This window comes from Solanum pennellii, chromosome 9 (genome assembly GCF_001406875.1).
Source record: "Solanum pennellii chromosome 9, SPENNV200".
NCBI lineage: Eukaryota > Viridiplantae > Streptophyta > Magnoliopsida > Solanales > Solanaceae > Solanum > Solanum pennellii.
Genome location: NC_028645.1, coordinates 50,956,708 through 50,972,398, shown reverse-complemented (window position 1 = coordinate 50,972,398; position 15,691 = coordinate 50,956,708). Strand labels below are relative to the sequence as shown.

The 15,691-nt window shown below is 38.5% G+C and overlaps 1 protein-coding gene across 1 annotated transcript; it reads left to right on the top strand.

Annotated features, from left to right (window-relative positions):
• Positions 1–3,639: 3,639 nt before the first annotated feature.
• On the top strand, positions 3,640–4,347 carry LOC107030188 (uncharacterized protein K02A2.6-like). Its single transcript, XM_015231559.1, has one exon. It carries the CDS (start codon positions 3,640–3,642, stop codon positions 4,345–4,347), a length of 708 nt encoding a protein of 235 aa, XP_015087045.1.
• The last annotated feature ends 11,344 nt before the right edge of the window (positions 4,348–15,691 follow it).

The window sequence follows — 15,691 nt, the reverse complement described above, 5'->3', positions numbered from 1 at the left end:
GAAAGGTTGTCAATCGTGTCTTAGTAGATGATGGATCTGGTCTGAATATTTGCCCGTCGTCGATACTGAGGCAGTTAAGGTTTGACCTTGAGAAGCTTGAACAAAACCAAGTCAATGTAAGAGCCTTTGATGGGGTTCAAAGGGATAGGTTGGGAGCGGTGAATCTGATTATCCAAATGGGTCCGGCAGAATTCAGTGCGCAGTTTCAAGTCTTGGACATGGACACCAGCTATAACCTTCTTCTGGGAAGGCCTTTCATTCATATGGCTGGAGTTGTGCCTTCTATGCTACATTAGATGATGAAACTCGTTTGGAGGAACGAAGAGCTAGTCATTCATGGCGAAGGTAGTCATTCTGGAAGACAGGAGACGATTATCGATGAACTGTCCCGACGTATTGATTTCTATACGGTGGAGCTGGTAAATGCCACCGGTGAAGACTTGGCCCCAAAGACTCCCATGCCTGACGTGTACAAGATGATAGCCACTGTAATGCTGCAGAACGGTGTTGAACCAGGTTTTGGATTGGGAAGAAATTCTTCAGGAATTATTGATCCTATTCTGATTCCCGTCAAAGGAGCTAGATATGGTTTGGGGTACATCCCCATATATGATGATGTGAAGGTTAATAATAGAAATCATCAAGCATTGGCTAAGCCGATCCCGCATTTGTAACAATCTATCCCAATCCGAGAGTTTTCTGAGCATGACGACCTTGGGAAAGGGAATCTATGGCCTTTTTGAGGATATCGATGCTTTTATTGAGGAAGAGGTCGAGCTGGCTGGTATCCGTGATGCTAAGCCTGGAGAGATGTTGCAGAATTGGACCTCCACGCCCATCCTGATCCCCCGAACTCCTTGGTAGAAGGGCATCGTTTTATGCATATTGAAATCGGTGGTAGTTCGGAAGAGGCCCGAGACCCACCATTTTGCATTTTTCTTATCTGTTTAAAATTTTCATTTTCCATCGTGATGCTTAAAAAGGCAACGTGGCCCTATGCCATGGCCAAAGTTTTCACCATTTTTTCCAATTTAAATGAAAGCCTCTTTTAGTTTGAAATTTGTTTATTCACTCATCTGTTATAGTTTGCTTTCCTAACTTTGTCTGTTTATTGTTTCAGTAATGTAAGTTTTGAACCTGCCAGTGTCATGTCATTTCACGAGCTGAATGAACAAAATGAGGCTGGTGATGACGAGGTTGATGAATACGAATGGGAAAGTGAGGCACCGGAATATGTTGTTGAAGAGTTTCTGCAGTTTGAAAATCAGCATAAACCAAATTTAGAGGAAACTGTAACTATAAATCGGGGAGACCAAGAGTGTGTCAAAGAGATCAAAATCAGCGTCCACTTGAATGAAGATCAAAGAAAGGGTCTGATTCATTTACTCACCGAGTACATTGATGTGTTCGTCTGGGAAGTCAGCGACATGCTAGGGCTAAGTATCGATGTTGTTTCTCAGAAATTGCCTATTAATCCAGGTTCAGTCCGTTAAAGCATAAAACTAGGAAATTCAAGCCTAAGTTGAGTTTAAATATTAAAGAAGAGATCACCAAGCAGATAGAGTCTCGATTGGTGGAAGTGACACAATACCCGACATGTTTGGCCAATGTTGTTTCGGTCACCAAAAAAGATGGGAAGATCAAAGTTTGTGTCGACTACAGTGATCTCAACAAAGCCAGCCCTAAGGATAATTTTCCATTGCTGAACATTCACATTCTGATTGATAATTGTGCTAAGCATGAAATACAATCGTTTATGGATTGTTATCCAGGTTATCATCAGATTCTGATGGACGAAGAAGATGCAGAAAAGATAGCTTTTATTACACCTTGGGGTGTATATCATTACAGAGTGATGACATTTGGCCTCAAGAATGTTGGTGCTACCTATATGAGGGCTATGACGACTATCTTTCATGATATGATTCATAAGGAGATTGAGGTGTACGTAGACGACGTCATAATCAAGTCCTGTAAGAGTTCGGACCATTTGACACATCGAAGGAAGTTTTTTGACCGTTTGCGTCGTTATAACTTGAAGCTAAATCCCACAAAATACGCTTTTGGAGTTCCAGCCGGAAAGTTGTTGGGATTTATAGTAAGCAGAAGGGTTATCGAGCTCGATCATTCTAAAATTAAAGCGATTCAAGAGTTACCTCCGCTGAAGGTGAGAAAAGAGGTTATGAGTTTCTTAGGGAGGTTGAACTACATCATTCGATTCATAGCTCAATCAACCGTGGTGTGAGCCTATCTTCAAGCTGTTGAAGAAAGATGCTTCGACAAATGGACTAAAGAGTGTCAGACTGCTTTTGACTCTATCAAGAACTATTTGTCAAATCCATCGATATTGGTTCCTCCGCGAGAAAGGAGTCCTTTGCTGCTGTATTTGTCTGTCTCAGATAGTGCATTTGGATGCGTAGTCCGTCAACACGACGAGACAGGAAAGAAGGAGAGGTCTATCTATTACATAAGCAAGAAGCTTACTCCATACGAGTCTCGTTACACTTTGGTAGAGAGGACTTGTTGTGCTTTGACTTGGCTTGCACAGAAGTTGAGACATTATTTCTCTTCCTATACTACATATCTCATTTCTAAAATGGATCCATTGAAGTATATTTTCCAGAAAGCGATGCCGACCGGAAAGTTTGCTAAGTGGTAAATGCTATTGAGTGAGTTTGATATTGTGTATGTGACTCAGAAGGCGATAAAAGCACAAGCCTTGGCTGATCATCTTGCAGAAAATCTGTTGATGAAGAGTATGAACTGCTCAAGACTTATTTTCACGATGAAGAAGTGTCATTTGCAGGTGAAGATAATTTTGAAGCATATCCCGGTTGGAGATTATTCTTTGATGGAGCGGCAAATCATCAAGGGAAAGGCATCAGAGCAGTTTTAGTGTCAGAATCTGGTCAACACTATCCCATGGCGGCTAAGATCCAATTTAATTGTACGAACAACATGGCCGAATATGAAGCTTGTATCCTCGGTTTGAAAATGGCCATCGACATGAATGTCTACGAGCTATTGGTTATCGGAGATTTGGATCTGTTGATTCATCAGGTACAAGGAGAATGGGTTGTGAAGAACCCAAAGATTATACCTTACGTACAATATGTACAAAAGTTGTGCAAAAGATTTCGCAAGATCGAGTTTAGACATACTTCTAGAATACAGAATGAGTTGGTTGATGTTCTCACCACTATCGCTTGTATGATTAAGCATCCAGATGCTGATTATATCGATCCTCTGGATATAGAGTTGAAAGAACATCCGGTCCATTGTTCATATGTTGAAGCAGAACCAGATGGTTTGCCAAGGTATTTTGATATAAAGAGGTACTTAGAGACCGGGAATTATACTGAAGATGCCACATCCAACCAAAAGAAGTCGATACGCCGTATGGCTCTTAATTTCTTTCTGAGTGGAGAAATCCTTTATAGGAGGACTCCAGATTTGGGACTTCTCATATGTGTTGATGCTGTTGAAGCTGCGAAACTTATTCAACATATACATGCTGGAGTTTGTGGCACGCATATAAATAGGCTCAGTTTGGCAAGAAAGATCCTTTGAGCCGGGTATTTCTGGATGACTATAGAGAATGATTGTTGCAAGTATGTGAAAAAATGTCATAAATGTCAAATGCACGGTGCTTTGATCCGAGTGCCACCTCACGAACTTAATGGTATGATTTCACCTTGGCCATTTATATCTTGGGGCATGGATGTCATCAATTCGATAGAGCTAGCCGCTTTTAATGGACATAGATTCATTTTGGTTGCCATTGATTATTTCACCAAGTGGGTGGAAGCAGCTTCTTATAAGTCAGTAACCAAGAAAGTTGTGGATGATTTTGTTCGCAACAATCTGATATACAGATTTGGAATGCCAGAATCCATCATTACTGATAATGGTGCAAATCTCAATAGTCATTTGATGAGAGATATTTATGAAAAATTTAAGGTCACTCATCGGAATTCAACTGCTTATCGTCCCCAAATGAATGGAGTTGTAGAGGCTGCTAATAAGAATATCAAGGAGATTCTGAAGAAGATGGTTGACAATTACCGAGGTTGGCATGAGATGCTGCCATATGCTTTGTTGGGTTATCGAACGACTATCAGAACATTGATTGGAGCTACTCCACTAGTAGATGGAGCGGAAACAGTCATACCTGCTGAAGTCGAAATACCGTCCTTGAGAATCATCCAAGAAGCTGAGTTAAGTAATGCTGAATGGGTCAGTAAGCGGATTGATCATCTAACTTTGATTGATGAGAACAGAATGGTTGTGGTCTGTCATGGTCAGTTGTATAGACAGATAATGATTCGTCCTCTCACACGAGAGTAAGAACCAGAATTTTCGAAGTTGGTCAGTTGGTCCTTAGACACATTTTTCCTCATCAAGACGTATACAAAGGAAAATTCGCGCCAAATTGACAAGGACCCTACATGGTTCGCAAGGTATTGTACGGAGGTTCTTTGGTCCTATTGGAGATGGATGGCACCTCGTGGCCAAAACCGATCAACTCAGATGCTGTCAAGAGATATTATGTGTAAAGTTTCAGTTTGTATTCCTGTCATTTACTTGTAATTGTTCTATTATGCTTGTGTTTGCTTGGTTTAAATTTTATCCCTCTTGTAATGAACTATGACTGACCTGAATTCTCAAGAATGAGATACGTAGGCGGCCTATGTTGGCCTAGGTCACTCCATTTATCCCTTTTAAATATTTCTTTGTATTTGAACTACGTTCGACCTGAATTCTCAAGAATGAGATACATAGGCGGCCTATGTCGGCCTTGATCGGTTTCTTTGTAATTTTTATTATTGTTAGCCTTTGAGGGGGAACTAAGTTTGACCTGATTCTTGCCTCAGCGGGATACGTAGGCGCCACAAGGGTTCGGTCATATCTCCCGTAAGATTTCTATTATTATTTACAATAGAAACTGGGACAGAATTTTTGAGAGGGACACAAAAATTCTCGAGAAGAAAATTTTTCCTCAGCAAGTCGAGACTGAAGATATTTCGAGATTTGCAACTGGGACAGAAATTTTGAGGATGGCCTGAAAATTTCAGCATGGGTTTATCTACAAGTCCGAAATGAATCAGAAAACTCTCCAACGAATAATCAGATAAACCTCTAAGCATCAGACTCAAAGAAGTTTGTTAAGCCTGATATGACACAACTTGACAGTGACCTTTTTCAGATACTATTTCTCAAAAATTTTATTTCTCTTTAAATTTCCCTTTTACGTTTCATTTGTTTTGGCATAAAATATTTTGTATTGTCTATCAAGAGTGGGGAGATCGGGAAATTAACCGGAGATATCAGGACAAGGAGCAGACAACTGAAGAAATCGACACAGATTAGTTCGTTTTTAAAACTAAAATATTATTTGTGGATGCAGGTTTATAGCTTTGCTCTAAAATCAACAAATTCTTCCGATGGATGAATATGGAGAAGTCAAAGGAGGAGAAAACTATCCCAAAATCAATAGTTTTCCTAGAAGCAGGAAGCATTTTATATCACTTGTGTCGGAGACTTGGAAATATGAATTTTTTATTTCAATCAATTTCCAACAAAATGAAATTTATAAAGAACGTCCAGCTAGATTTGAAGGTGAATCAAACAAAAATCTCAAGGAAGAATTTACGGTTTCCGTAAAGGACGTCATTTGCATCATAATGTCGGATATGATATTATGCATTAACCAGAAGTTCAGTTATTTTATTGTCGATCAAGACGATATACTATATGGAAGTCGTTTTACCGTTATAATCATTGGAGACAATATGATTATCCAGAAAGCACCCAGAAGATCACTATGTTGCTCGATTGAAGCACAATCTTCATTTAGTACCAAGGATGACATCAAGAGTTAATATCTGTGCATCGCAGGAAGATATTCATGCCCTGCGGAAGACCATGCATCGCGAGTCAATATCCATGCATCGCGGAAAATCATGCATCGCGAGTCAATTGCATCGCGGAAGATCATGCATTGCGAGTTAATATCCAAGCATCGCGAGAAGATTTCACACCTCGCAGAAATTTCTGCATCGCGAGAAGATTTCACACCTCGCAGAAATTTATGCATCGCGAGAAGATTTCATACCTCGGATAAATTTATGCATCACGAGAAGATTCCACGCCTCGTTGAAATTTATGCATCGCCAGAAGATTTTATACCTCGCAGGAATTTATGCATTGGGAGAAGATTTCATACCTCGCAGAAATTTATGCATCGCGAGAAGATTTCATACCTCGCAGAAATTTATGCATCACGAGAAGATTCCATGTCTCATTGAAATTTATGCATCGCGAGAGGATTTCATGTATCGCAGAAAAGTTATGTATCGTGAGAAGATTTCATACTTCGCAGAAACATCGCTGGAAGATATTCATGCCACGCAAGAATTCATGCACTTCCACAAAAGGAAATCGTACATCCTAAGAGAAATATTTATCCATCGGCATAAACTGCATTATTTTATTTTGATAAAAGTAAACATCAAGAAGAGAATCGAAGACAACGGCAAGAGAAATACTAGCACACCGCATCAACTTTACTTTATGTTGACATCAAATGAAGAATACATTGAATATTATGTTGCAAACACAAGACATAAGCTTTATTTGCTTTATGTCAAGCCCAACCGAGTTGACGTCAAATGCTGAAGGAGAGCAATTCAGTGTCAAAACGGTAAAAGATAAAAGACACTATCTCCCATTTGAATCGCATTTTTATACTGACGAGTTTTATCTCAGTCTTTGTCGAGAGCATCCGAAAGGATGAATTCTCCAAAAACCACAGGTGCGGACGACATCAAAAGGGATGCAGCACAACGTGGAACTTTTTCTTGGCAGCGACACAGTCCAAAGAGGAATGTCAAACTCTTAGGACGCGAGCAGAGGAGCGACTTCACCACAATCAAACCACCCCCTATAAGAAGGCATATGTGTTTTCCTTTTGTCTTTATCAGTTTCAGTTTCACATCCGGAAATTTTGGTGTCCGTCGAAAGCAAGTTGTCAATCTGAGTGACAATGCACCAAGAGCTTTAGAAATTATGTCCGTGTAAATTCTTATCTATGGATATGAAGAGCTCCACCTTCATGGCTAAGAGGTTGCACGCCTCTTTTTCATACTCGATTTAATTTGTCACTCGTCCAGAGCCAAAGGTTATCTAGCATAATAGATTTCCTTTTCAAACGATTGAGTCGAACTACAGACAATCTGATTCTTAAGATTTAAGGACATGTACGTCGGTTCAATGTTGAAAAATCGACTGTATTCTAAAATTCGCTCTCGAATCTTATTATTGAGCATTTCGGCACCTTCATAATTTGGTGTCAAGATGGCTTTCGATTTTTTTCAAAATCCTGCGTTAAATAAGGCATATCGAACTACAAGTGGCATGAATTCTCATATAGCCTGAGATATGTCGAAAACCCATTCTCCAGGGTTTGGCCATGATTCCTAAAGTCCGTACCAAATTTTATCGAAAAGACGAATTTGTGGTGGGCCAAAATTGGATTGGTCAATTTCATTTTTCTCGAATTTCTTGCATTGATCCAAGTAAAATGAGAGACATTTGTTAACACCCAATTTTGATCCTCCCGGACATAAATGAATTAACGAGTTTCTTATTTCCCAACATTTTTAAAATAATTAATTTTATAAATTTAAGAAAAAATATAAAGGTTGCATTATTTCGAATAGTTTTGTTATTTCTTATATATATATATATATATATATATATCCAATAAGAGAAGAAGATTATGTTATCTTCCTATACGAAGTGTCTATGTATACTCTATATTAATACATATTTTTTGTGTAGAGATCTATGCATACCTCAATGTAGAATTAATGGGAACTATTAAATTTTCCGCATTTTGACCTATGAATGTAATGATGAAAGCTAAGAGCTTAGTCTTAGTCCTCAAAAAGGTTGCACACACCGGTTACGTGTAGGGGGCTCTCCCCATATGTGAGAAACATTGTATCAGAGTATGATGTTAAATATTTATGAGTTGATGTCTCTGTCAAGCACGTATATGTAGATTCTTATTCATAATTGTGAAGAGCGCCACACTTTTGGATAGGATTCTATGTGATGCTTAGATAACTCTCACTTTATTGGAAATCCAATATCGTGCATCTAAAGTATACTTATTGTGTTCACCTAAACCTTGTATTTTTGTTATAGGAAATGAATACTCGAAGAAACGCGGCACGAAGACTTGAGAAAGAGATTGTTAATGTGGGATACCTCCCTGTGTTGATCAAGTCCCTCCTCTTGAAGAAGTTTCTAATAATGACCAAGCTCCGGTAAATCCTCCTGCTATGACAGATGGTGACATAAGGGCTGCCGTTTTCCAAATGGCCCAAGCCATTACTACGCAATCTAAAGTAGCCATTACTCAAGCAAAAGCTAACACAACCTAAGCTAATAAGGAGGTTGTACCCCAAACAAACAATCATCATGACACCTTGTCCTCCCATTAGAGTGATTTTAGTACGATGAATCTTCCTACTTTCACTAAATTGATGAATCTAAGGTTGAAGAAGACCCCCATGAGTTCATTGATGAAATCTACAAGATCCTTTATGCTATGGGGTTTACTAGTAGTTAGAAGGCTTAGTTAGCCACTTACCAACTCAAAGATGTGGCCCAAACATGGTACATCCAATGGGGGGACAATAGTCCTTGAAGGGGTTGACCCGTGACTTGAAAGTTCTTCAAGAACTCTTTTGTCGATCNCTAAGGATCAAATAGTGTTAGAGAGGAAGAATTGTGTAAGAGACAGTTCGCTCGGTCTTTGCCATCGTCTATTTTGTCCGTTCATCCAAGTTCTCGAAAGCATACTTCAGTGGTGTGGAAGAGGCTCGTTTCTTGCCCAGTTGCACTGTCTCGGAAAAGGTGACTTTCTTTTCGACCTTAACTCGTTGTAGCCGGCGTTTTGTTTGCAATGTGAAGTTTACTGTGACATTGTTGTTCGTCATAGTTCACTAGTTTCATTTCTTCTCAGTTTTATTATTGACATATATGTCTTCTGTATATTTTTATATATATAATATCTATTGGCCTATCATTTGTGCTTGTCCATCCATTTTGATTGATTTTGTGTTTTAATTCTTAAAATAAATTGGCTTTTGTGGTGTTTCATCCAATTTTGAATGTTTTCTATCGATACATCATTTGTGTTGAAGCTTGTCGTACTGTTTGTCATATCAAACTTGTTTCTTTCTTGTCGTTCTGAGTTATAAAAAGCTGACGAAGTTCTCTTTCATTATTCATGTCCAAAATCTTTGCGAAATATTGGCGCATCTTGATAGTTCTTCTGCTACTTTGCCTCTGTTTAGAATGATTTATGTCGTATGACTTTATATTTGCTTTTTGCTTAATATCATAGCATGTTACTTGGTTTGATGACCTTGACTGCAATATTTTTTTTTATTGATGGTTGCTTCCTTGCCACTTTTTGCTTAGACAATCATGCCCAAATGTGCCACTGTTTATTGTCTTACTTGTTATGAGTTTTTTTTATTTCTTAGTTTCATTTGGGTTTGCCTTTGGAGTCATATATTCCCCCTAACTCGAATCTCTAAAGTAGCTCGCATCTTTTATTACTGTTTTGTTCAAGACACATTCTATTAGTTTATCGCTTCATGGCTAATTCATTTTTTGTCTTATTACATGTGAAAACTCTCCGCGAGTCCTTACGGAATAAATCCATCTTGTTGCACTTTCTCATCGAGCCATAAAGGCTCAAAATATCTTCCTCGAGCCGTAGACCACCTCAAAATCAACTGGTGTACACGTCGAAGCACAACAAATATGTTGCTGGAAATTGATTTTTACAGGTTTTGAGAAGGATGTATACTAGTGTATACACACCATATACATCAATATACAGATCCAAAACAGGCACATGAAGAAAATTTGAAAAAACAGGTCAAAAAGCAGAATTTGTTCGCTGAAAGTTAATTTTCAGATTCCCAAAAGTTGATGAACTCGTTGATGTACTGTCTGTATACACTGATATACAGTCAGAATATACATTATACTGGTCAAAACATGCATACGAGGCCAAAATTCGATATACAGGTTGAGAGAAGTAAAGATATATCGCTGTAAACTACTTTTTTCAGCCTCGAAAAGTCAAAAATAGATTGATATACTAGCTTTATACACTAGTATACAGACGGAATATACAAATACGCAGGTCAAAACGTGCCAAAACGGAGGAAAAACGCGGAAATATAAAAATTATGATAAATTGCAGATTCGAGAGTTCAAAAATCAGGAACACACGTGATATATACATTAGATATACATTTGGTGTTTGGCATGGTAAATAGGGGCAAAAAAGGGAGCCAAAAGCCCACAAAATTTTCACAGGCCCAGCAGATTTTGGGCTCAAAGCCATTTGAGATCAATTTTAGCATAGGACAGGTTCAAGAATTAGGGCCCAAATTCAGTATTTCTTTCACTTATTATTTGTTATTATGCTTGACTAACTCTTTTGTGGTTTTGGTTATTATTTAATTGAATTTCCCCAACAAAAGTCATTTCTTCTTTTTTTATATATGTTAATTTAAATATATCCATACTTTTACTTACCACTTAATTACTTACTTTTTATTATTTGTCTTACCATCCTTAAGTTATCCCCTTTTAAAATGACCCCTTCCTTATTTCCCCTTGAACTAATCGGCTTAAGGGCGGTATGGTAAGTAATAATAATTAATTAATTAAAAAATAATAATAAAAAATAAATCCTCCTTAGTCTAAATATGGAAATTCTTAGAAGGTCATTTTAGTGAAATCGCCGGCCAACCACGAGTTAGGCATTTCGAGGGCCTAGTACCTTCTTGGAATGTACATTTGAACTTCGAACCCTTTTCAACTGATTTTTATCTGTTATAAATCTTTTGAAAAATAATTTTAAGTTTTCTTGATTTTCACTTAAAAATCAAGTGGTGACTCTATTGATTTGGAAGGTCGATTTTTCCTTAAATCATAAGATTAATTGATTTTTCGAAACTTAATCACTTTTTACTTTACCGATATATTTTCGTAAAACTCAATTGACAATAACAGTAAAATGACTCTCCAAATAGTGCATCATCCCGATCGACAACAGAATAAAATGACCCTTCATGGGTAGTGTATCGTCTCAAACAACGATATTAATAAAATGACCCCTCTGGGTAGTAATAATATCATATCTGATAATATGATGCAGACGAAGTCCTTTACGAAAATCGTAAACTCCTTCTTGAGATTTTCGCTTGATTCACCTTCGGTATGCACGATATAAAATTATTCCTGCATCCACAGACAAATCGTAAATTTGGGGAGAGATTTTCCCCCCTTGACTTCTCCATATCCATCGATCGGAGAAATTTGGTGATCTCAGAGCAGAACTATAAACCTGCGTTCACAAAAAAAATTGTTAGTTTTAAAACGAACTGATCTGTGTCGATTCTTCATTTGTCTGCTCCCTGTTTTGCTATCTCCGGTTGATTCTTGTGATCTCCCGATTCTTGATAGAGAAGACAGAATATTTTTTGCCGAAACAAATGAAATAAGAAGAGAAAAATTAGGAAGTTTTAAGAAAAATAAGTTTTCAAAAAGTAGTATTTTGAAAAAGGTCACTGCAAAGTGTCATGTCACGTCAGACTTAGCGTTTTTTATTGAGCCAGATGCTTGGAGGTATATCTGATTATTCGATGGGGAGTATTCATAGTCGCTCTAGACTGTCGCTAAACCCATGTTGAAATTTTGAGGTCATCCTCTAAAAATCTATCTCAGTTACATGTCTCGGCTTATCTTTAACTGTCGATGAGTGAGTCACGGAATTTTTGAGATCCTCTAAAAAAATTTGTCCCAGTTACAAATCTTGAAGTATCTTCAGTATTGACCTTTTGAGGATAAATCTTCTTCTCGAGAATTTTTGAGTCCCTCTCAAAAATTTATCCTAGTTTCCATTGCAAAGAGGAATAGAAATCTTACGGGAAATATGACCGAACCCTTGTGGCGCCTACGTATCCGGTAAGGCATGAATTATGTCAAACGTAGTTCCCTCTCGAAGTTTGACGATAATAAGAAATTTACAAAGAAAATCGACCGAGGCCGACATAGGCCGCCTATGTATCTCATTCTTGAGAATTCAGATCAGACGTAGTTCATTAAAAGAGGGATAAAATTTAAACAAAGTAAATGCAAGCAAATAGAACGGTTACAAGGAAATGATCGAAACACAAACTGACTTCACACGTAGTATCTCTTGACAGCATCTGAGTTGATCAGTTTCGGCCATGCGGTGCCATCCATCTCCTACAGGACCAAAGCACCTCCAGACAATACTTTGCGAACCATGTAAGGACCTTGCCAATTTAGTGCGAATTTTCTTTTGTACTCATCTTGATGAGCAAAAATGCGCTTGAGGACCAACTGACCGATTTCAAAAATTCTGGCTCTGACTCTATTGTGGAAAGCACGAATCATTCTCTATCGATACAGTTGACCATGACAAATGACAACCATTCTCTTCTCGTCAATCAACGTCAATTGATCGATCCGCTTGCTGACCCACTCAGCATTACTTAACTCTGCTTCTTGGATAATTCTCAAGGACGGTATTTCAACTTTAGCAGGTATGACTGCTTCTGTTCCATATACTAGCAAGTACGGAGTGGCTCCAATCAACGTTCTGACGGTACTTCGATAACCCTATAATGCATATGGTAACAACTCATTCCAACCTCGGTGATTGTCAATCATTTTCCTCAGAATCTTGTTGATATTTTTGTTGGCAGCCTCTATAGCTCCGTTCATTTGAGTACGATAAGCAGTTGAGTTTCGGTGAGTAATCTTAAATTGCTCACATATATCTTTCATCAAGTGACTGTTGAGATTTGCAACATTATCAGTAATGATGGATTCTGGTAATCCAAATCTGCATATCAGATTGTTGCGAACGAAATCAGCTACCACTTTCTTGGTCACCGACTTGTACGAAGCTTCTTCTATCCACTTGGTGAAATAATCAATGACAACCAAAATAAATCTGTGTCCATTAGAAGCGGCTGGCTCTATCGGACAAATGACATCCATACCCCAAGCTACAAATGGCTAAGGTGAACTCATAACATTAAGTTCGTGAGGTGGCACTCGCATCAAATCAGCGTGCACTTGATATTTATGGCTTTTTTGCACAAACTTGCAACAATCATTCTCCATAGTCATCCAGAAATACCCGGCTCGAAGGATCTTTCTTGCCAAAGATAGCTCATTCATATGCGTGCCACAAGCTCCAACATGTATCTGTTCAATATGTTTTGCAGCTTCAACAGCATCGACACATTTGAGAAGACCCAAATCTGGAGTCCTCCTATAAAGGACTTCTCCGCTTAGAAATAAATTAAGAGACATACGGCGTATCAACTTCTTTTTGTTGGATGTGGCATCTTCAGGATAATTCCCGGTCTCTAAATACCTTTTTATATCAAAATACCATGGGAAACCATCTGGTTCTGCTTCAATGTGTGAACAATGGACCGGATGTTCTTTCAACTCTCTATATCCAGAGGATCAATATAATCAGTATCTGCATGTTTAATCGTAGAAGCGATGGTGGCGAGAGCATCAGCCAACTCATTCTGTATTCTGGGAGTATGTCTGAACTCGATCTTGCGAAATCTTTTGCACAACTTTTGTACATACTGTACGTAAGGTATAATCTTTGGGTTCTTCACGGCTCATTCTCCCTGAACCTGATGAATCAACAAATCTGAGTCTCCAATAACCAATAGCTCGTGGAAATTCATGCCAATGGCCATTTTCAAACCGAGGATACAAGCTTTATATTCGGCCATGTTGTTCGTGCAATTAAATCAGAGCTTAGCCGCCACGGGATAGTGCTGACCAGATTCAGACACTAAGACCGCCCCAATACCTTTCCCTTGATGATTTGCCGCTCCATCAAAGAATAGTCTCCAACCTTGATATGCTTCATAAATATCTTCACCCATAAATGACACTTCTTCATTTTGAAAATAAGTCTTAAGTGGTTCATACTCTTCATCAACGGGATTTTCTGCAAGATGATCAGCCAAAGTCTGTTCTTTTATCGCCTTCTGAGTCATATACACAATATCAAACTCACTCAACAGCATTTTCCACTTAGCTAATTATCCGATCGGCATCGCCTTCTGGAAGATATACTCTAGCGGGTCCACTATGGAAATGAGGTATGTAGTATAAGAAGACAAATAATGTCTCAACTTCTGGGCAAGCCAAGTCAAAGCACAACATGTTCTCTCCAACAAAGTGTAACGAGAATCGTATTGAGTAAACTTCTTGCTTATGTAATAGATAGCCCTCTCTTTCTTTCTTTCCTGTCTCGTCATGTTGACCAAGCACACATCTGAATGCACTATCAGAGAGAGACAAATATAGCAACAATGGACTCCCTTTTCGCGGAGGAACCAATACTGGTGGGTTGGATAAATAGCTCTTGATAGCATCAAAAGCAGTCTGACACTTTTCAGTCCACTTTGTCGAGGCATCCTTCTTCAACAGCTTGAAGATAGGCTCACACACCATAGTTGATTGAGCTATGATTCGACTGATGTAGTTCAACCTCCCTAAGAAACTCATTACCTCCTTTCTTGTTTACGGAGGAGGCAACTCTAGAATTGCTTTAATCTTAGAAGGATCAAGTTCAATACCCCTTCTACTGACTATAAATCCTAATAACTTGCCGGCTGGAACTCCAAAAGCGCATTTGGCGGAATTTAAAGTTGTAACGACGTAAACGATCAAAGAACTTTTTCAAATAAGTCAAGTGGTTCGAACTCTCACGGGATTTGATTATGACGGCATCAACATACACTTTGATTTCCTTATGAATCATATAATGAAATATAGTCGTCATAGCCCTCATATAAGTGGCACCAGCATTCTTGAGACCGAATGGCATTACCCTGTAATGATACACACCCCAAAGTGTAATAAATGCTGTCTTTTCTGCATCTTCTTCATCCATCAGAATCTGATGATAACCTGCATAACAATCCACAAAGGATTGCATCTTATGCTTCGCACAGTTATCTATTTCAATATGAATGTTCGGCAATGGAAAATTATCCTTTGGGCTAGATTTGTTGAGATCCCTGTAGTCAACGCAAATTCTGATTTTCCATCCTTTTTGGCGACCGGAACAACTTTAGCCAACCAGGTCGGGTATTGAGTCAGTTCTACCAGACGAGACTCAATCTGTTTGGTAATATCCTCTTTAATTTTCAGACTCAACTCGGTCTTGAACTTCTGAACCTTTTGCTTCACCGGATCGAACCCCGGATTAATTGGTAGTTTATGAGATACAACATCGGTACTCAGCCCTTGATGTCACCGACTTTCCAGACGAACACATCAATATATTCATCAAGCAAATGAATTTGGCTTTTTTTAGTTTCATTTAAGTGAATGCTGATCTTAACCTCCTTAACGCACTCTGGGTCTCCCAGATTTATCGTTTCTATTTTCTCTAGATTCGGCTTATGTTGGTTTTCAAACTGCCAAAATTCCTTGGCAACATACTCTGGTTCCTCACATTCTTCTTCGTAATCATCAACCTCGTCATCACCTACCTCATTTTGTTCATTCATCTCATGAC

Bases quoted from the DNA above. Each gene is read 5' to 3' on its own strand.
- LOC107030188 (XM_015231559.1), top strand. From the start codon at position 3,640: ATGCACGGTGCTTTGATCCGAGTGCCACCTCACGAACTTAATGGTATG.